The following is a 14,119-nucleotide window of genomic DNA, read 5'->3' as shown; positions in this document are numbered from 1 at the left end:
CAGCTCGGACCCGCGCCCCCGCCCCCGCCCCGCGCAGGACAGCCCCGGGATCCCCGCCCGCGCGCTGCGTCCCACGTACCCCGCCGCGCCGGGCAAGAAGATGGCGGGATCGGTGGCCGACAGCGATGCCGTGGTGGTGAGTGTGGCAGGGCGCGCGCGAGGCGCCCCTCCCCGCCGCCCCGCACTCCGCTGCCGCCTGCTCCAGCAGTGCTGGGGTGCTGAGAAGCCTCAGGCCTGGCCAGCGCCCCCCGCGTGGGAAGGCGCCCGGTACCTGTTAGCAGCCGCCGGCTGCGCGCGGCCGGTGTTGGGGGCTGGAGAGGCTCCCGGGCTGCAGGGCTCTGGGCTGGGGAGGGAGTTTGGGGAGGATGGCGGGGTGGGGGCGCCCGACAGCCCGATCTGTGCCGTGCAACCGCCAGCCAGGTGTGCGCGTGGGTGAGTGTGTCCGGGGCGCGCGCCCCGCCACCGCCCCCAACGTCCCGGGGATTCCCCCTTGGAAATGGGTCGGCGCCCGGGGCTCCCGAGAGAAGTTGAGCACGGCCGCTCCACTTCAGCCACGTCCCGGAGGACAGGCCTGGCCCACCGCGCTTCCAGAAGCGTTTGCGGTTGAAGAGGGGCCTGCCCTCCTCCGGCGTGGGGCTCTGGCTCCTCGGTGGACCTCGACCTTGATTTTGATCTGGATCTGAAGGGTCTGCGGATCTTCAGAAGCTTAACCACCGGGTGGAAAGGATGGGTTTTTCCCGGGGGTTATGAGATTATCTAAGAGACAGTGAAGAGGCATCATCTGCAGACACTGTGTGCGTGTGGAAGACTGCTGGATTCCACCACATCTGTGTGGGTTCTTCCTCCAGCCCCCCAAAAAAGAGCCCATGGAAAGCCAATCTGTGTGCTTCTATTTTTAGAAACTAGATGATGGCCATTTAAACAACTCTTTGAGCTCTCCAGTTCAAGCGGACGTGTACTTCCCACGACTGGTAAATGGCTTGCTCTGTGTTCTGTGTCTCTGCCTGTACCCTCCTCCTTTCTCATTGCTTTTTAAAATTTTATTCGTTTGTTTATTGCATTTTCCAATGGGTCAGGCCTTCAGGATCTGAGGTCTTGGCTCTTCCCTAACAGGCTGTGAAACTCATTTTTCTTTTCCCACCCTTTGCAGATAGTTCCATTTTGTGGGCACATTAAAGGTGGCATGAGACCAGGCAAGAAGGTGTTAGTGATGGGCATTGTAGACCTCAACCCGGAGAGGTAAGGCAGAGTCTTTGTCAGGATAGAGCTATCAGGCTGTGGCTGAGCCCTGCCCACTCCTGTTGTAGTTTAGCACTCCTCCTCTTCCTCTCCTTGTGGACAGTGTTGCTAGTTGCCAGTGCCAAGAAAGTACCATGTTCCCATGAAAAGAATGTGTATGAATCCCAGCCATCATTTCTCCAGACAGCTATTTATATCAGAGATTATAAATATAGGCCCACATTTTCTCTTTGACCCTTAGGGAGGCCAAAGGATTTTTTTTTTTTTTTTTTTTTTTTTTAATTGTTTTTAAACATGGTGCCAGGAGCAAGAACTATCAAGATGAATAAGAACCCAACTTAACATTATTTCCTGTGGTCAATTTCTGTGGCTGTTTTTGAGAATTCCGAAGTGGATTAAGACATAGATGTGTGGTCGCTTCGGGGTATTTGAAATCGCTAATTTTAGTCATTTTCAACTCCACCAAAGTTTTCACCAGAGCTTGCTTTAGGTAACAAAATAAACTGGTTTGACTTACTTCTCCATAATCTAACCTCTCTTGAAGAGTAGTGGCCTCTTAAAAACGGGCAAACCCAGAGGAGGAACAGGAAATATAAGCACCTGGGTCATTTTGAAATGTTTTTATATCCAACCCTGAATCAATGAGATGATTTTCTTTTCAGCTTTGCAATCAGCTTGACCTGTGGGGACTCGGAAGACCCTCCTGCCGATGTGGCAATCGAACTCAAAGCTGTGTTCACAGATCGGCAGCTACTCAGAAATTCTTGTATATCTGGGGAGAGGGGTGAAGAACAGTCAGCAATCCCTTACTTTCCATTCATTCCAGACCAGCCATTCAGGGTGAGTACCTCGAGTGCCTCGGCTCCAGCCACTGGCAGGGTGATAATGTTCGGCTTACCTAGTGTGTGCCAAGAACACTTGAAGCGGCCAGAATTTTTGCATGTCCAGGAAATTTGTCACCCAATGGTGAAAAAAAGATCAAAAGAGCTCTGTTTGTGGATGTAAATTAACACTTGCCGTAGTAACTGTTAGTTCTATTCAGCTCATACATTTAAATAGACCCATATTTACATGACCAAATTGTTAAGAATAAGTAACTTTTCTATGTAGTACCCAACGTATAGTAGATACCTACCCCCAAATATCTGATTGATTAATCAATACTAGTAAGTACCCACTTATTAAATATTAATAAATATTAATAAGGTTGAGAGCTACTTATTAGCTCTCAGCCTTATTTGTATGACATTTAAATGATGATGATCGTTTCATTTTCTCTTGTTCCCTTTGCTAATGAGGCCATGTTTGTGTCCTTGTTTCCCGCTCTGGATTAATTAACCTCAGTCTATTTCATGGTTACAGACTGTGTGGCTGACAAATTCCTTCCCTTGGGACTGGATGAATAAAGATTTGCTCCCCACTATCTTTTGGGCAGGAAGCACAATCCAAACTTTTCATTCAATCAAGCAGCATTAGCAGCACCTTCCTCTATGAAAGGCAATGCCAAATAAGAGATGCAAGTAGTGGCACATTGGCTTGTGCCTGTAATCCCACCACTTTGGGAGGCTGAGGCAAGAGGATTGCTTGAGCAAAGGAGTTCAAGACCAGCCTAGGAAACATAGCAAAAACCCTGCCTCTTTAAAAAAAAAAAAAGATTAGCCTGGCGTAGTGTCACACACCTGTAGTCCTAGCTATTTGGGAGGCTGAGACGGGAGGATCGCTTGAGCCCAGACATTCAAGGCTACAGTGAGCTATGGTTACATCACTGCACTCCAACCTGGGTGACAGAGCAAGGCTCTGTCAAAAAAAAAAAGGAAATGCAAGTAGTAATGGTGTTGAAAAGGGGCCAGACCTAGTGATGAATTGTCATTACACCTTCACATTACATCACAATAATGACAACTCAGTTAAAAGCTCCATGACATATGAGCCCAATAAAACAGAACTACACTTAACTGGTTACCCTTCATCTAGAAATTTTCAAGTGCCTCATGAAGAAGTAATTATTTCACTTCCCTTCTTACATTCTGAGGGGGAAAATAAGAATCCATGATTTTTGCGTCAGTGGTAGAATTTAGATAGTTGCCCTTCTAGTTATAGTCTCTGGAAAGCACCCTTGACCCATTCTCTCTCCTCACCCCCTTCTCTAGAATGGTGATGTCCCCTTGGGCTCCTCTTGGCGAGGATAGTTTCTCAGTGATGAACCTTAATGCATAGCTCATGAATGTGAATAACCACAGCTTCTGACTGCCAGGAGGAATATAATGTGCCCAACAACAAAACTGAAGTGAAATAGGCCTTTCTTGGTGATAAAATTTTAGTAATATGAATTAAATGTGACTAATATCACATATGGAGCCTCCTTACATGGTGAATACCAATGCTTTTAATAAACCCATCATAGCACACTACCAGTAATTAAACTTTATGGTAAATTACTTGAGGAAAAAGCTTTTACCTTATGGAACCCGTATTTCTGTTTGACTCAACAAAACCTTGCTAATTACATGTTCTTTGTCCAGTGGTAATTACTATGTGTAACCTTCTCTCTGCCTTAGTGCTTAGCATATTTTGAGTGTCTAGACTATTATGGTCTGCTACTAATGGATGCCAGTTCTGCCTTGTGAGGGGCCCTTCTGAAGGTGGAATAGTTCAGGGGATGACAGTGGAGGCATTAAGTGCCATATAAACAAGTCTGTGCTACTTTACATCACTTTCTGGAGTATAGGGAGAAGGGAGATATGTTAAAGCAATGCAGTTTTAAATCTTTAAAAGGTATTATATTGAATAGTGTAGAGCAATGGTTCTCAAAGTGGGTTCTCTATTCTAGCAATATCAGCATTACCTTGGAACTTGGTAGAAACACACATTCTTACACCTACTGAATCAGAAATTTTGGAGGTAAAGCCCAACAATCTGTGTTCTAACAAGCCCTCTGCAGGTTTCAATACATTCTAATGTTTGTGAACCACTGAAGATACTGCCTTTTTTTCTCTAAAATGAAGTATTATTTGTCTTCCCCAGTAGGGTTCATTGAAATTGTGGATTATTATTTTGTTTCTTCCAGGTGGAAATTCTTTGTGAGCACCCACGTTTCCGAGTGTTTGTGGATGGACACCAACTTTTTGATTTTTACCATCGCATTCAAACGTTATCTGCAATTGACACCATAAAGATAAACGGAGACCTCCAGATCACCAAGCTTGGCTGATTTAGACCACCTCTATTTCAAATAGGATCACGTGCCACAACTCTCTGACTGTTGGTCTGGAAGAAGTGTCCTAGCAAGATCTGGACACTTAAAAAGAAAACAAAAACAAATGGCAAGCTTCACTGTCTCATCTTTTGTACAGTTTAAACCCAAAATGACAACTTCAACCGTGGTTTGCCCTTAAGAAGAAAGCTGTTGGGACAAAGACACCGAGCCGTTATACCCAGAATAAAATAATACATTTATGCTGGATTTTATTCAGACCACACTAAAATGGATTTGTGATGATTTGTGATTTGGTAGCAAATTATTCATCTTTTCAAAGCAAGGCAATGCTTAGAAACAGAAGTGCTAAAGACACTTGAGAAGCCACCAACAACGGTACAGTGAAATCAATGCATTTCTGCGCTGAAGTGGAATTGTGTAGCACAACCAATATTTTAGTCAGGGTATTTACATAGAATGTAGGTTGTTCAAGATCTGACTTTTTTTTGTTTTGTTTTTGTTTTTGTTTTGCACAGCATAATGTTAATTTAGATTGTTGAAGCTTTCTTGTAGTTATTTATTTTACTCAATGTATGTAGTAGAGAACAAACAATGTCTCAAGAACAGCAAGTTATAAACTTTTGAATGTATAAATATCTTAGGTCCTAGGGGAGAAAATGACATATTACAATTATGAAACTGGTGAATTTCTACTTTAAAGAATTGAGATTCTCCATACCCCTAAACTTAGGATCTCTTGATATAAATTGCTGTAAGTGCTTTTCGGAAACCTTTGCAAAACCATTTTGATAAAACTGCTTTTCAAGTTATTGTTGGTTATGTAAAATTCTATTTACATTGCTTTTTCTCCTTACTGGGAATTGGCACAGTATTGGCTTCCTTAAGACTAATTATTTCTCTCTTGATTTATATAATAGCTCATTAAGTTGTTATTAAATTAATCAAAAACACAAGAGGTGACTGCTTAGACAATTTTTAAAGCGACTATAATGTAAACTTTTAAAGGAATAATATGAAGATGACTATGGAATTCAGTGTAAAGCAGATGCAAATGGCCCTGAATAACTTACTTGGAAGTAATTTATATCAACTTAAGCTGTTAGCTCATTGTATAACTTTTCTTATGTGACCCTCACCAATACCCCTAAGTAATGCCTTTGGAAGCTTCATAGTAGAAGATGCTTCCTACTGTGTTGGCTCTGAGGAGATAGTAGGATTAGATGGGATTCAGATTAGGAAATGATCCAGTTTATCTGAAAGGTTAACTCCCAGGACTCCAGGTCTTTGAATCCAGCCAGTAGAGTGAATGCTTCCAACTAAGCTGTAGGCGTTTCCCTGCACTTATGGAACTGATCAAACAGGGTGACTCCAACAGGAGGCTGCAGTACTGTAAATGTCTCTGCAAGGCAAGGGATGCTTAAAGTCCTGGGTTCTGGACTTTACAAGCTACATTGGCCCTGGAGGGAGGGACCCTTGGCATTGCTTTGATCAGGTAGTGAGAGAAGACAGGGTTCTGGGGTGGGGGTGTATTTATATATAATTTAGGTTTTGTTTGTACAGCATACGGTGTCTTGTAATGACACATCCTTGTCTTGCTTTGCTTTTTTGAGTTTTTTTTTTTTTTTTTTTACACAACATGCAGAGGCACTGAAGTGACCATGTCATTTTCAAGTGTCAAGAATGTAGACAGTGTTTCAGTACCAAAGTCTAAAATAAACAAACTAAAATTGTGAATTTTTTATAGGTAATATATTTGGATTCTTCTCAACTTTGAAACTGTTTAGCACAGTTCCATTGTATTATATAAGAAGATACTGTATCCAACAAGACTGGCTGTGTATTGAAAAGCTTCATGTTTTCAGCCAACTTATTTAACCATATTCAGCCTGTTCCGTGGGGGCTGTTCTGTGGTTCCAGGTATTTTCAAGCCTGTGATTAACTTCTCATGGCTTGTCACTTCAAAGTCCCTAAATTTTGAGAAGTGTTTGTATAGATACTTAAAGGGCACCTTGAAATAACATTTGTGAGAGTTTTGATTCAACCTATGGTGGAAGAGCCCCATAGGAAGACTCTTTTGAGTGGCCAACCGTTCCCACCCACTGCATAATTCAGAAGAAACTAGAGGAGCAGGGCGTGTAACTGATTGGAATTGAGACTCTTATTCTGTCTACCTATCAGCTAACTCATTAGCAGCCAAGCCCTTAGGCAGCTTAGTGTGAAAATGCAATGTTAACTGTTTGTTTCTCTGTGAGGTTAGTGGGAACCTCTTGGATAAGCCTATTGGGATTAATCTAAATGATGTGATGATTTGATTCAGGTATAGCCCAAATTAGTAAGGGGCTTTAGCTGTAAACTGGAAACAGTATTCACACCCTCTCCTGGACCTGTGAGGTCTAAGGTGAGAATTTCAGGATGGAAAGTGCAATTTAAAGCTTCCACAGGAAAATATTTGGGTATGTGAGGAGTTATTTCTGACCAGAGCCCCAGTTCTGCAATAACCAAAACCAAGGAGTATAAATAACAATCAGGCTCTGGGGGAATAGAAAGTAGGCTTTAGACAATCTGTCCATTTCTACAGTGAGTGTGTATATCTACTTAAAACCTAATAGAAGTGACTTCTACTTTTTAGGCTATTCCGGAAGTATTTTAAAATTATTATTTAAATTTTGAAGCCCCATTTCAAATCTTGCCGACCTTAGTTCAAAACCCCTGAGACATCGCTTTTATAATTGAGATTTGTTAAAATGGCAAGTCATTTCATTTGTGTTAAAAGAAGATACCCAAAAGGAAGGAGGGAGCCCTGTTGCCTTGAGATAAACGGCCTTGGCATTTTCTGGCATTAATGTAGAAATAATGTTCCTATGATGACATATTTTCAAAGAAACACTTTCTTATTTACTGCGTGGTGTAAAATGTTGCTAAATGTGTTGTTACATTATGTCACTGCTGAAAGTTATTTGCACTATAATAAAGGAATTTTCTACAAAACAGTTTCCAGTTTCTAACATGCTACATTTGGCGCCAGGTATAATGTACTTAGCATAGACCCTAAGGCCTAGCAGTGATTCCTCACTTTCACACTTGTGCCTCAAGATAACTTTTTCCTGCATTCCCCACACTGATAAACAGAAGAAAAGTGTCTCAGGGCCCTCAGAGATCTAATAACTTACATTGTGAATGGTAAATGCAGTGGGTTCCTTTAAAATATAATTTGCCTACAGCAAATTTACTCTTTTGGTATAAAGTTCTGAGTTTTAACATATACATATAGTCATGTAACTACCATCTCAATCAGAATATGGGATCATTTCATCATCTCAAAAAATTCCTTTGTGCTACTCCTTTGCAGATAAATTTGTCCCCCATTCCTAATCCTAATTAGGCATCCACAGATCCATTATCCCTCCCCATAGTTTTGCATTTTTTGTAATGTTTTCTTAAAAACAATCGTATAACATGTAATCTTTTATAGTTGGCTTCTCAATTTGCATAATGCATTTGAGAGTCATTCTTGTGTATATCAATAGTTTTTATTGCATTCCATTGTATAGATACACTACAGTTAATCCATTCAGATGTTGAAGGATGCAGTGGGTTTTTATCAGCAAATACAATCTTAGCACAATGTAGATACAGAAACAAGATTGCATTTCTCTTGCCTTCTCTTTTCGTGTGGTTTGAATGATTAGGGAAGAAATTTAATCTCTTGGCTATTCAGCCTACAGATAAAACTGTATGGCTTATAGAAGTTTGCCCAACTTCTGTCATTGTTGGGTGACAGATTTACTCACATGCTATATCTAGGGCCCTATTTATACCTTAATTTAATTGATCCCATCTTTTTTTAGAGTGTAGCATTGTGAGGCTGGTTTGCTGCTTCCTCTGTCACAGCATTTGTAGTTAAGTACTGGCAGATGAGGCCTGTTAAAGTAGGGACAGTTTGCTGAGGCTGTTGGACAAAGATAGGAGAGCTTCCCTTGCTCCCTAGTCTGGTTAGGAACGCCTCTTGGGGGATGTGACATTCTACTTATGACAGCATTTTGGATTAGATGGCCTGGAAAATATATCCGTAATTGGGGCCTTTGAGTGCCACGAACCCTTAAGGCCTTCATTCATTCAACAGGTATTTATTGAGTTGTGTCACTTGGATCCATCAGTGAGTATAAAAGACAAAGGTCTCTGGTGGCTTTAAACTTTAGTGTGATTAACAGGCAGATAGCTCTCCCGTTCCCCCAGCCCCCAGGAGATCTCTGTTTCACCAGGTCTGGAGTAGGGCCCAGGGGCTTGTATTTTCAAAACCACCCAGGTGTGGTGGCTCATGCCTATAATCCCAGTACTTTGGGAGGCCAAGGCCAGAGGATCATGTGAGACCAGGAATTTGAGACCAGTCTGAGCAACTTTGGGGGACCCCATCTCAATTGAAAACAAACAAACAAACAAAAAAATAGGTGTGGCAACACATGCCTATAGTCCCAGCTACTCAAGAGACTGAGCAGGGAGAATCGATGGAGCCAGGGAAGTTGAGGCGGCGTGGGCCATGATCATGCCACTGCACTCCGGCCTGCAGTGACAGAGCTAGACTCTGTCTCAAAGAAAACAAAAACAAAAAAACAAGAAGCACCCTGGATGGTATAGGTGGTCCTGGGTCTCCTGAATCTTAGATTAAATGACGCTGCCTTTGGGAACTCCTAACGTTGGGTTGTACAGGCCTTGAGATTCCAATCTATGGATATCATTCTGTGAAAACTGCATTTCAACACAGGCACATCCTTCTCTGCCAAGATCCTGCAACTATCATTACAACATTACAACTATGTGTCACTGTCCTTGACTTAACCTTCTCTTCTCTAGGATTTCTCTATCATTTCATTTGCTCACTTCTGCCTCTACCTCAAAATTAAAACACTGTAGTAAAAGAAAGTTTGCCTTTCAACTGAGTCTTGTAAAAATCCTCCTTCTTTGGGTTGGTTTAGGACCTAGATGGCACTCTGACACCTATTTTAAATAGCGATTGCCCCTAGAAAGATTAAAGTTCTAGAGGAGACCTGTCTTCCTTCTTGGTAAGCATTTCAATTAGTTATTCACTGAAGAATTGTCAAAGTGGAACTCAGTTTTCTCTGATGCAAATCCACATGGTGGCTTACAGCTTGTAAAGAGGCAAAGGGCAAGTAGCAGTGGCCCAAGTGAGCTTTCACGGCACTTTAGAAATGAATTTAAAGGCTTCCTTTCACAGGAAAATGCAACTGAGTGTGTACGTAATGTTGCATGGTTGCCTTGAGCCACTTGCTTCCAAATCACCAGGTTAATTTCACAATGATTTTTCACATGCACACACACACAAAATCTTCTGCATAAGGCAGAGACCTGCCTTGCAAAATATAGACTTCATAATTAATTAAAATGGGTGTATCTAAGGTACAGAAACAATACCCAACCTAGAGAGCAGAGGAAGAAATAACCACTGACTCTTTCTCTTGCTTTGATACACCCTTCCATCTCCCAGGGAAAGATGGTGACTGGATGAACAAACAGAGGGTGAGGAGGCATCATTGTTTGATAGGACAACACAGACAGTCCCTAAATAATAGGCCCTGGGAAGCTGCAAGCCAACCACAGGCCTTGGGGATGATGTGGGGTTTTGGGGGCCTTCCAAGCTTTCATGAGTCAGAACAATAACAAATGTTTGCTAATAACCCCAACACATCCCTTTCTGTCAGTATTCTGTTATTAATTCTAAAACGACAGATGCAAATTATCAAAGCTTACCTAAACAGTTGGGATGGAAACAGGAGGAAGCAAAGTGGTGAGTCTCTGGTGACAACAAGGAGTTGGAAATGGGGCGTCCACGCCTCCTGGATTTGTGATGTGTGCTCAGGCTGGTGCTTTAAACCTCCAGCCTTAACTGACCTCCTGTGGGAAATAAGGACTGCAATGCCACTTGCTATGGTGAGCTTGGAGAGCCAGAGGTGACAGCAGGTCATGCAGGAGTAAAGCATTTCTTACAGCTAATAAAGCCAGAGTTTAAAATAATCATGACACCAATTTCTATAATAATCCTCCACAGTTTTATAAAGAAACAGTGTAAAAACTGCTAATCCTTAAGACTATGTTCTAATTGGCCAGAATATGCTTTACATATACTTTCATTGGCCTCTCATTTTATTTAAAATCTAGCCAAAGTTAGCAGTGTATTAGGCAATATTTAGAATAGCATTTGTAAAATATACTTAGGGATTTTTTTTACTCTAAGTTATTGCAGCTGTTCCAATATTAGAACGCACAGATTCCTCCTAATGCAATAACAACGACCTTTAGCTCAGCATAAAATGATATTTAGTGTTATAATAAAAAGTGAACAAGGAAGAGATGCACCAAATGATGAGAAACTGCTGAAAACATTTTTTAAAATGAGAATCTTCATGTAGTAGTGTGGTCTGTTACTCTAAGATTCTAATTAACCATGTATCACACATTTTTTAAATCCTCAGATTAAAAAAAAAAAATCATACACACTATGGAGCACAAGACCATAGTCTTTTATTAGAAGAGGTTGGAAATGGATCTGCTCTCATAGGGCTCCGATTAAAGTCGACACTGGGGTCACCTCACAGGTTGGTTTGTTTTAAGGCAACTAACTTTCTTTTCGGTTTTGTAAATGATGTAAATCCTTGACATGAGAGTCCCCTTACAATCCTTCAGAATTAAGTACATAATTAAAACAAATTTAAAAACATATCTGTCTGGTTAACCATAGCCATCGTTTCTCTCTCCTCTGAGAGAATCACTCATAACTGGTGCCAATGTAGTTAGATGTGAAAGAAGCACTGTATCTGAAGGTGTATTAGACATTGTGGGGTACCAAACAGGGAAAAGACACATACCATTTACCCTTAAATAATTTATGATTAAGCTGTAAAGACAAGATGTATACATATAGAATACACATAAAGATGAATGTCAATAGATAATTAGAGTCAGCCTGAGTAGGCAGAACATAGCAAGCTACAGAAGGTTGGGGAGGACAGAGCTTGCCATGTCTTGGGTGATGGGGGTAGGTGGGGAGGGTCTGAAGCAATGGTCTCCAACCTTTTTGGCACCAGACACTGATTTTGTGGAAGACAATTTTTCCACAGACAGGGAGGAGGAGGGATTGTTTTGGGATGATTCAAGCACATTACATTTATTGTGCACTTTATTTCTATTAGTATTACATTGTAATATATTATGAGATAATTATACAACTCAACATAATGTAGAATCAGTGGGAGCCCTTGTTTTCCTGCAGCCAGACAGTCCCACCGGGGGGTGACGGGAGACAGTGAAAGATCACCAGGCTTTAGATTATCATATGGAGTACACAACCTAGATCCCGCACATGAGCAGTTCACAATAGGGTTCACACTCCTATGAGAATCTATTGCCACTGCTGATCTGACTGGAGGTATCTCAGGTGGTAATGCGAGCAATGGGGAGCAGCTGTAAATACAGATGAAGCTTCACTCATTCGTCCACCATTCACCTCCTACTGTGTGGCCTGGTTCCTATCAAGCCACCAACTATTACTGGTCCATGGCTGGGGATTGGGGACCCCTGGTCTAAAGGACTTTAGCCGTGTTTCTAAGGACCTAAATCCCCTTTGCATGTTTACAGGCACAAAACTCACCAGTATATACTAACTTCGGGTTTGATCTATGGGGCCAGGGTTGTGTTTCCTAATGCTCGGTGATGTGGCTGAAATTCTAGCCTCCCAAGAAAAGAGTTCAGGGAGGAAATGTATGTTCTTTAATTGCAAAACACATGGGTCTCTGGTAGAGAGCAGACCCTTCCTTGAACAAAGCCTGGGGCAAAGAAGGCCTGCTTTGTGGACTATCTACAAGGAATCCCATCATTGAATGTACTCAAACTTCAGCCCCATGCATTTATCACCAAAATATAGAACAAAGCAAAAAACTGTTTAAATACTATATATGGGTGCCATGGCTCACACTTTAATCCCAGAGATTTGGGAGGCCAAGGCAGGAGGATCACTTGAGGGCAGGAACTGGAGACCAGCCTGGGCAACATAGCAGGACTCTGTCTCTTAAAAAAATAAATAAATAAAAATAAAAAATAAATTAAATTATCTACATGTGGTGGCACATGCCTGTAATCTCAGCTACTTGGGAAGCTGAGACAGGAGAATCGATTGAGCCGAGGAGTTTGAGGCTGCAGTGAGCTGATAGCATTCCTGTACTGTCTCAAGTAAATAAATAAATAAATACCACAGGGACAATTCCACCTGTCGTTCCATTGAAAGAGAAAGGAGCCCAAGAATGGGGATGTGATTCAAATGTGCCTTCAGTTGGTTCTGCTTCCTGGGTCTCTCATAGTTAAGCCCTCTAGCTCCCTGCAGTGTTCCGCCAGTGTACAAAGATACCATCAGTATTTCTTATGCATGGCCCCTAACCACAAGCCAAATCTTTCCTCAGCCAAAGAAACAAAGATCTGTTGACTTTTGTACCTAGCCCGTGGGTGAGATGGGCTTCTGCTGTTTAACCTGAATGGACAGTTTCCTCGTTTAATCGTAGTAGCCAGCTCCTAGATAGCAGAATTCATTCTATGAGCTCTGGCTCAAGACACAGCATTATCCACTAAAACTTTCTGTGGTGTTGGAAATGTTCTATAATATCAACTGTCCAGTACAATGGCTCCTAGCCATATTTGAGCATTAAGGTGACTAAGGAACTGAATTTTCCATTTTATGTCATTTAAATCAATTTAACTGTAAGTGGCCACATGGGGCTAGCATCTACTGTACTGGCAGTGTGGGTGTGGAACATCAGGAGCTGCTGGGCTTATGTTTGGTCTGGACACTCAGAGAATACCAGAGGCTGCAGAAATTCCTTATTTAAACCCAAGTCATGTTCGCCCTCAAGGTCAGAAAAGGCTAGGTGCTTTCTAAAGGCCAGTGGAGGCCTAGTAGTATAAAACACACAAGTGCTCCTGGTAAAGAAGTCATCCTAAGGGAAGAAGTGCTCAGGCAGTTCGATGCAGGAAGACAGGCAAGTTGAGAAGGAAGTGGCAACTCTGTGGTCCCAGGCCCTGCTCAGTGGAGCCACACTTGAGTGCTAGAACAAGGACGCGGCCATAAACCCCCTGCTTCCTCGTGAACCCCACTCCCTGGAGCATGAAAGGGGAAGGTAGTGGCAGATGGGCAGCTTTCCTCATTCAGTCTTGCAGCCAGCCTGTATTTCCCAAGCAGTGTGTAAATGCTTGGCATGGTGCTGGCAGCGGTGTTGGCAGCTGCAGCAGCACCTATCCAGGCCTGCTTTTAACAACCTCTGTACAGCGGTCAGCAGTGACAGTGATGCCATCATCGAGCATCAGGAGTATAGCTATTTTGGAATTATAGTGACGATCAGGAACATTTATTTATTTCCATTTTTATGTCCAAACCATAGGTGGCTGGTCTCCTACGAACAAGCCTTGGGTTCACCTGAAGCCAACCTGGAAGAAGGATGTGGTGCTTTGCTGAATCCTCAAGAATCAAAACTACTCCAGAAAGCGTTAGGGAACAAGGAATCTTACTATTTTGTGGGAAGAAGTGCATTTTATCACATACCACCCAAGAAACTAGGGCGTAACAATTCCTGTTAGACTTTTTTTTCTCTTTCAAGTTTCTCT

At 42.2% G+C, this 14,119-nt stretch overlaps 1 protein-coding gene across 1 annotated transcript in view; it reads left to right on the top strand.

The window, feature by feature from the left end:
- The window catches only part of LGALSL (galectin like), a 7,769-nt gene extending 325 nt beyond the window's left edge, over positions 1-7,444 (top strand). The window contains exons 2-6 of the mRNA XM_017890056.1: positions 1-136; positions 900-971; positions 1,151-1,239; positions 1,902-2,079; positions 4,307-7,444. Of these exons, the coding sequence (XP_017745545.1) occupies positions 101-136; positions 900-971; positions 1,151-1,239; positions 1,902-2,079; positions 4,307-4,450 (519 nt within the window). The 5' untranslated portion in view covers positions 1-100 and the 3' untranslated portion in view covers positions 4,451-7,444. The remainder of the gene's footprint in view (positions 137-899; positions 972-1,150; positions 1,240-1,901; positions 2,080-4,306) is intronic.
- The last annotated feature ends 6,675 nt before the right edge of the window (positions 7,445-14,119 follow it).

This window comes from Rhinopithecus bieti, unplaced genomic scaffold (genome assembly GCF_001698545.2).
Source record: "Rhinopithecus bieti isolate Rb0 unplaced genomic scaffold, ASM169854v2 scaffold_19018, whole genome shotgun sequence".
Lineage (NCBI taxonomy): Eukaryota > Metazoa > Chordata > Mammalia > Primates > Cercopithecidae > Rhinopithecus > Rhinopithecus bieti.
The sequence above is the reverse complement of the archived record's forward strand: the minus strand, read 5'-3'. Positions and strand labels throughout refer to the sequence as shown.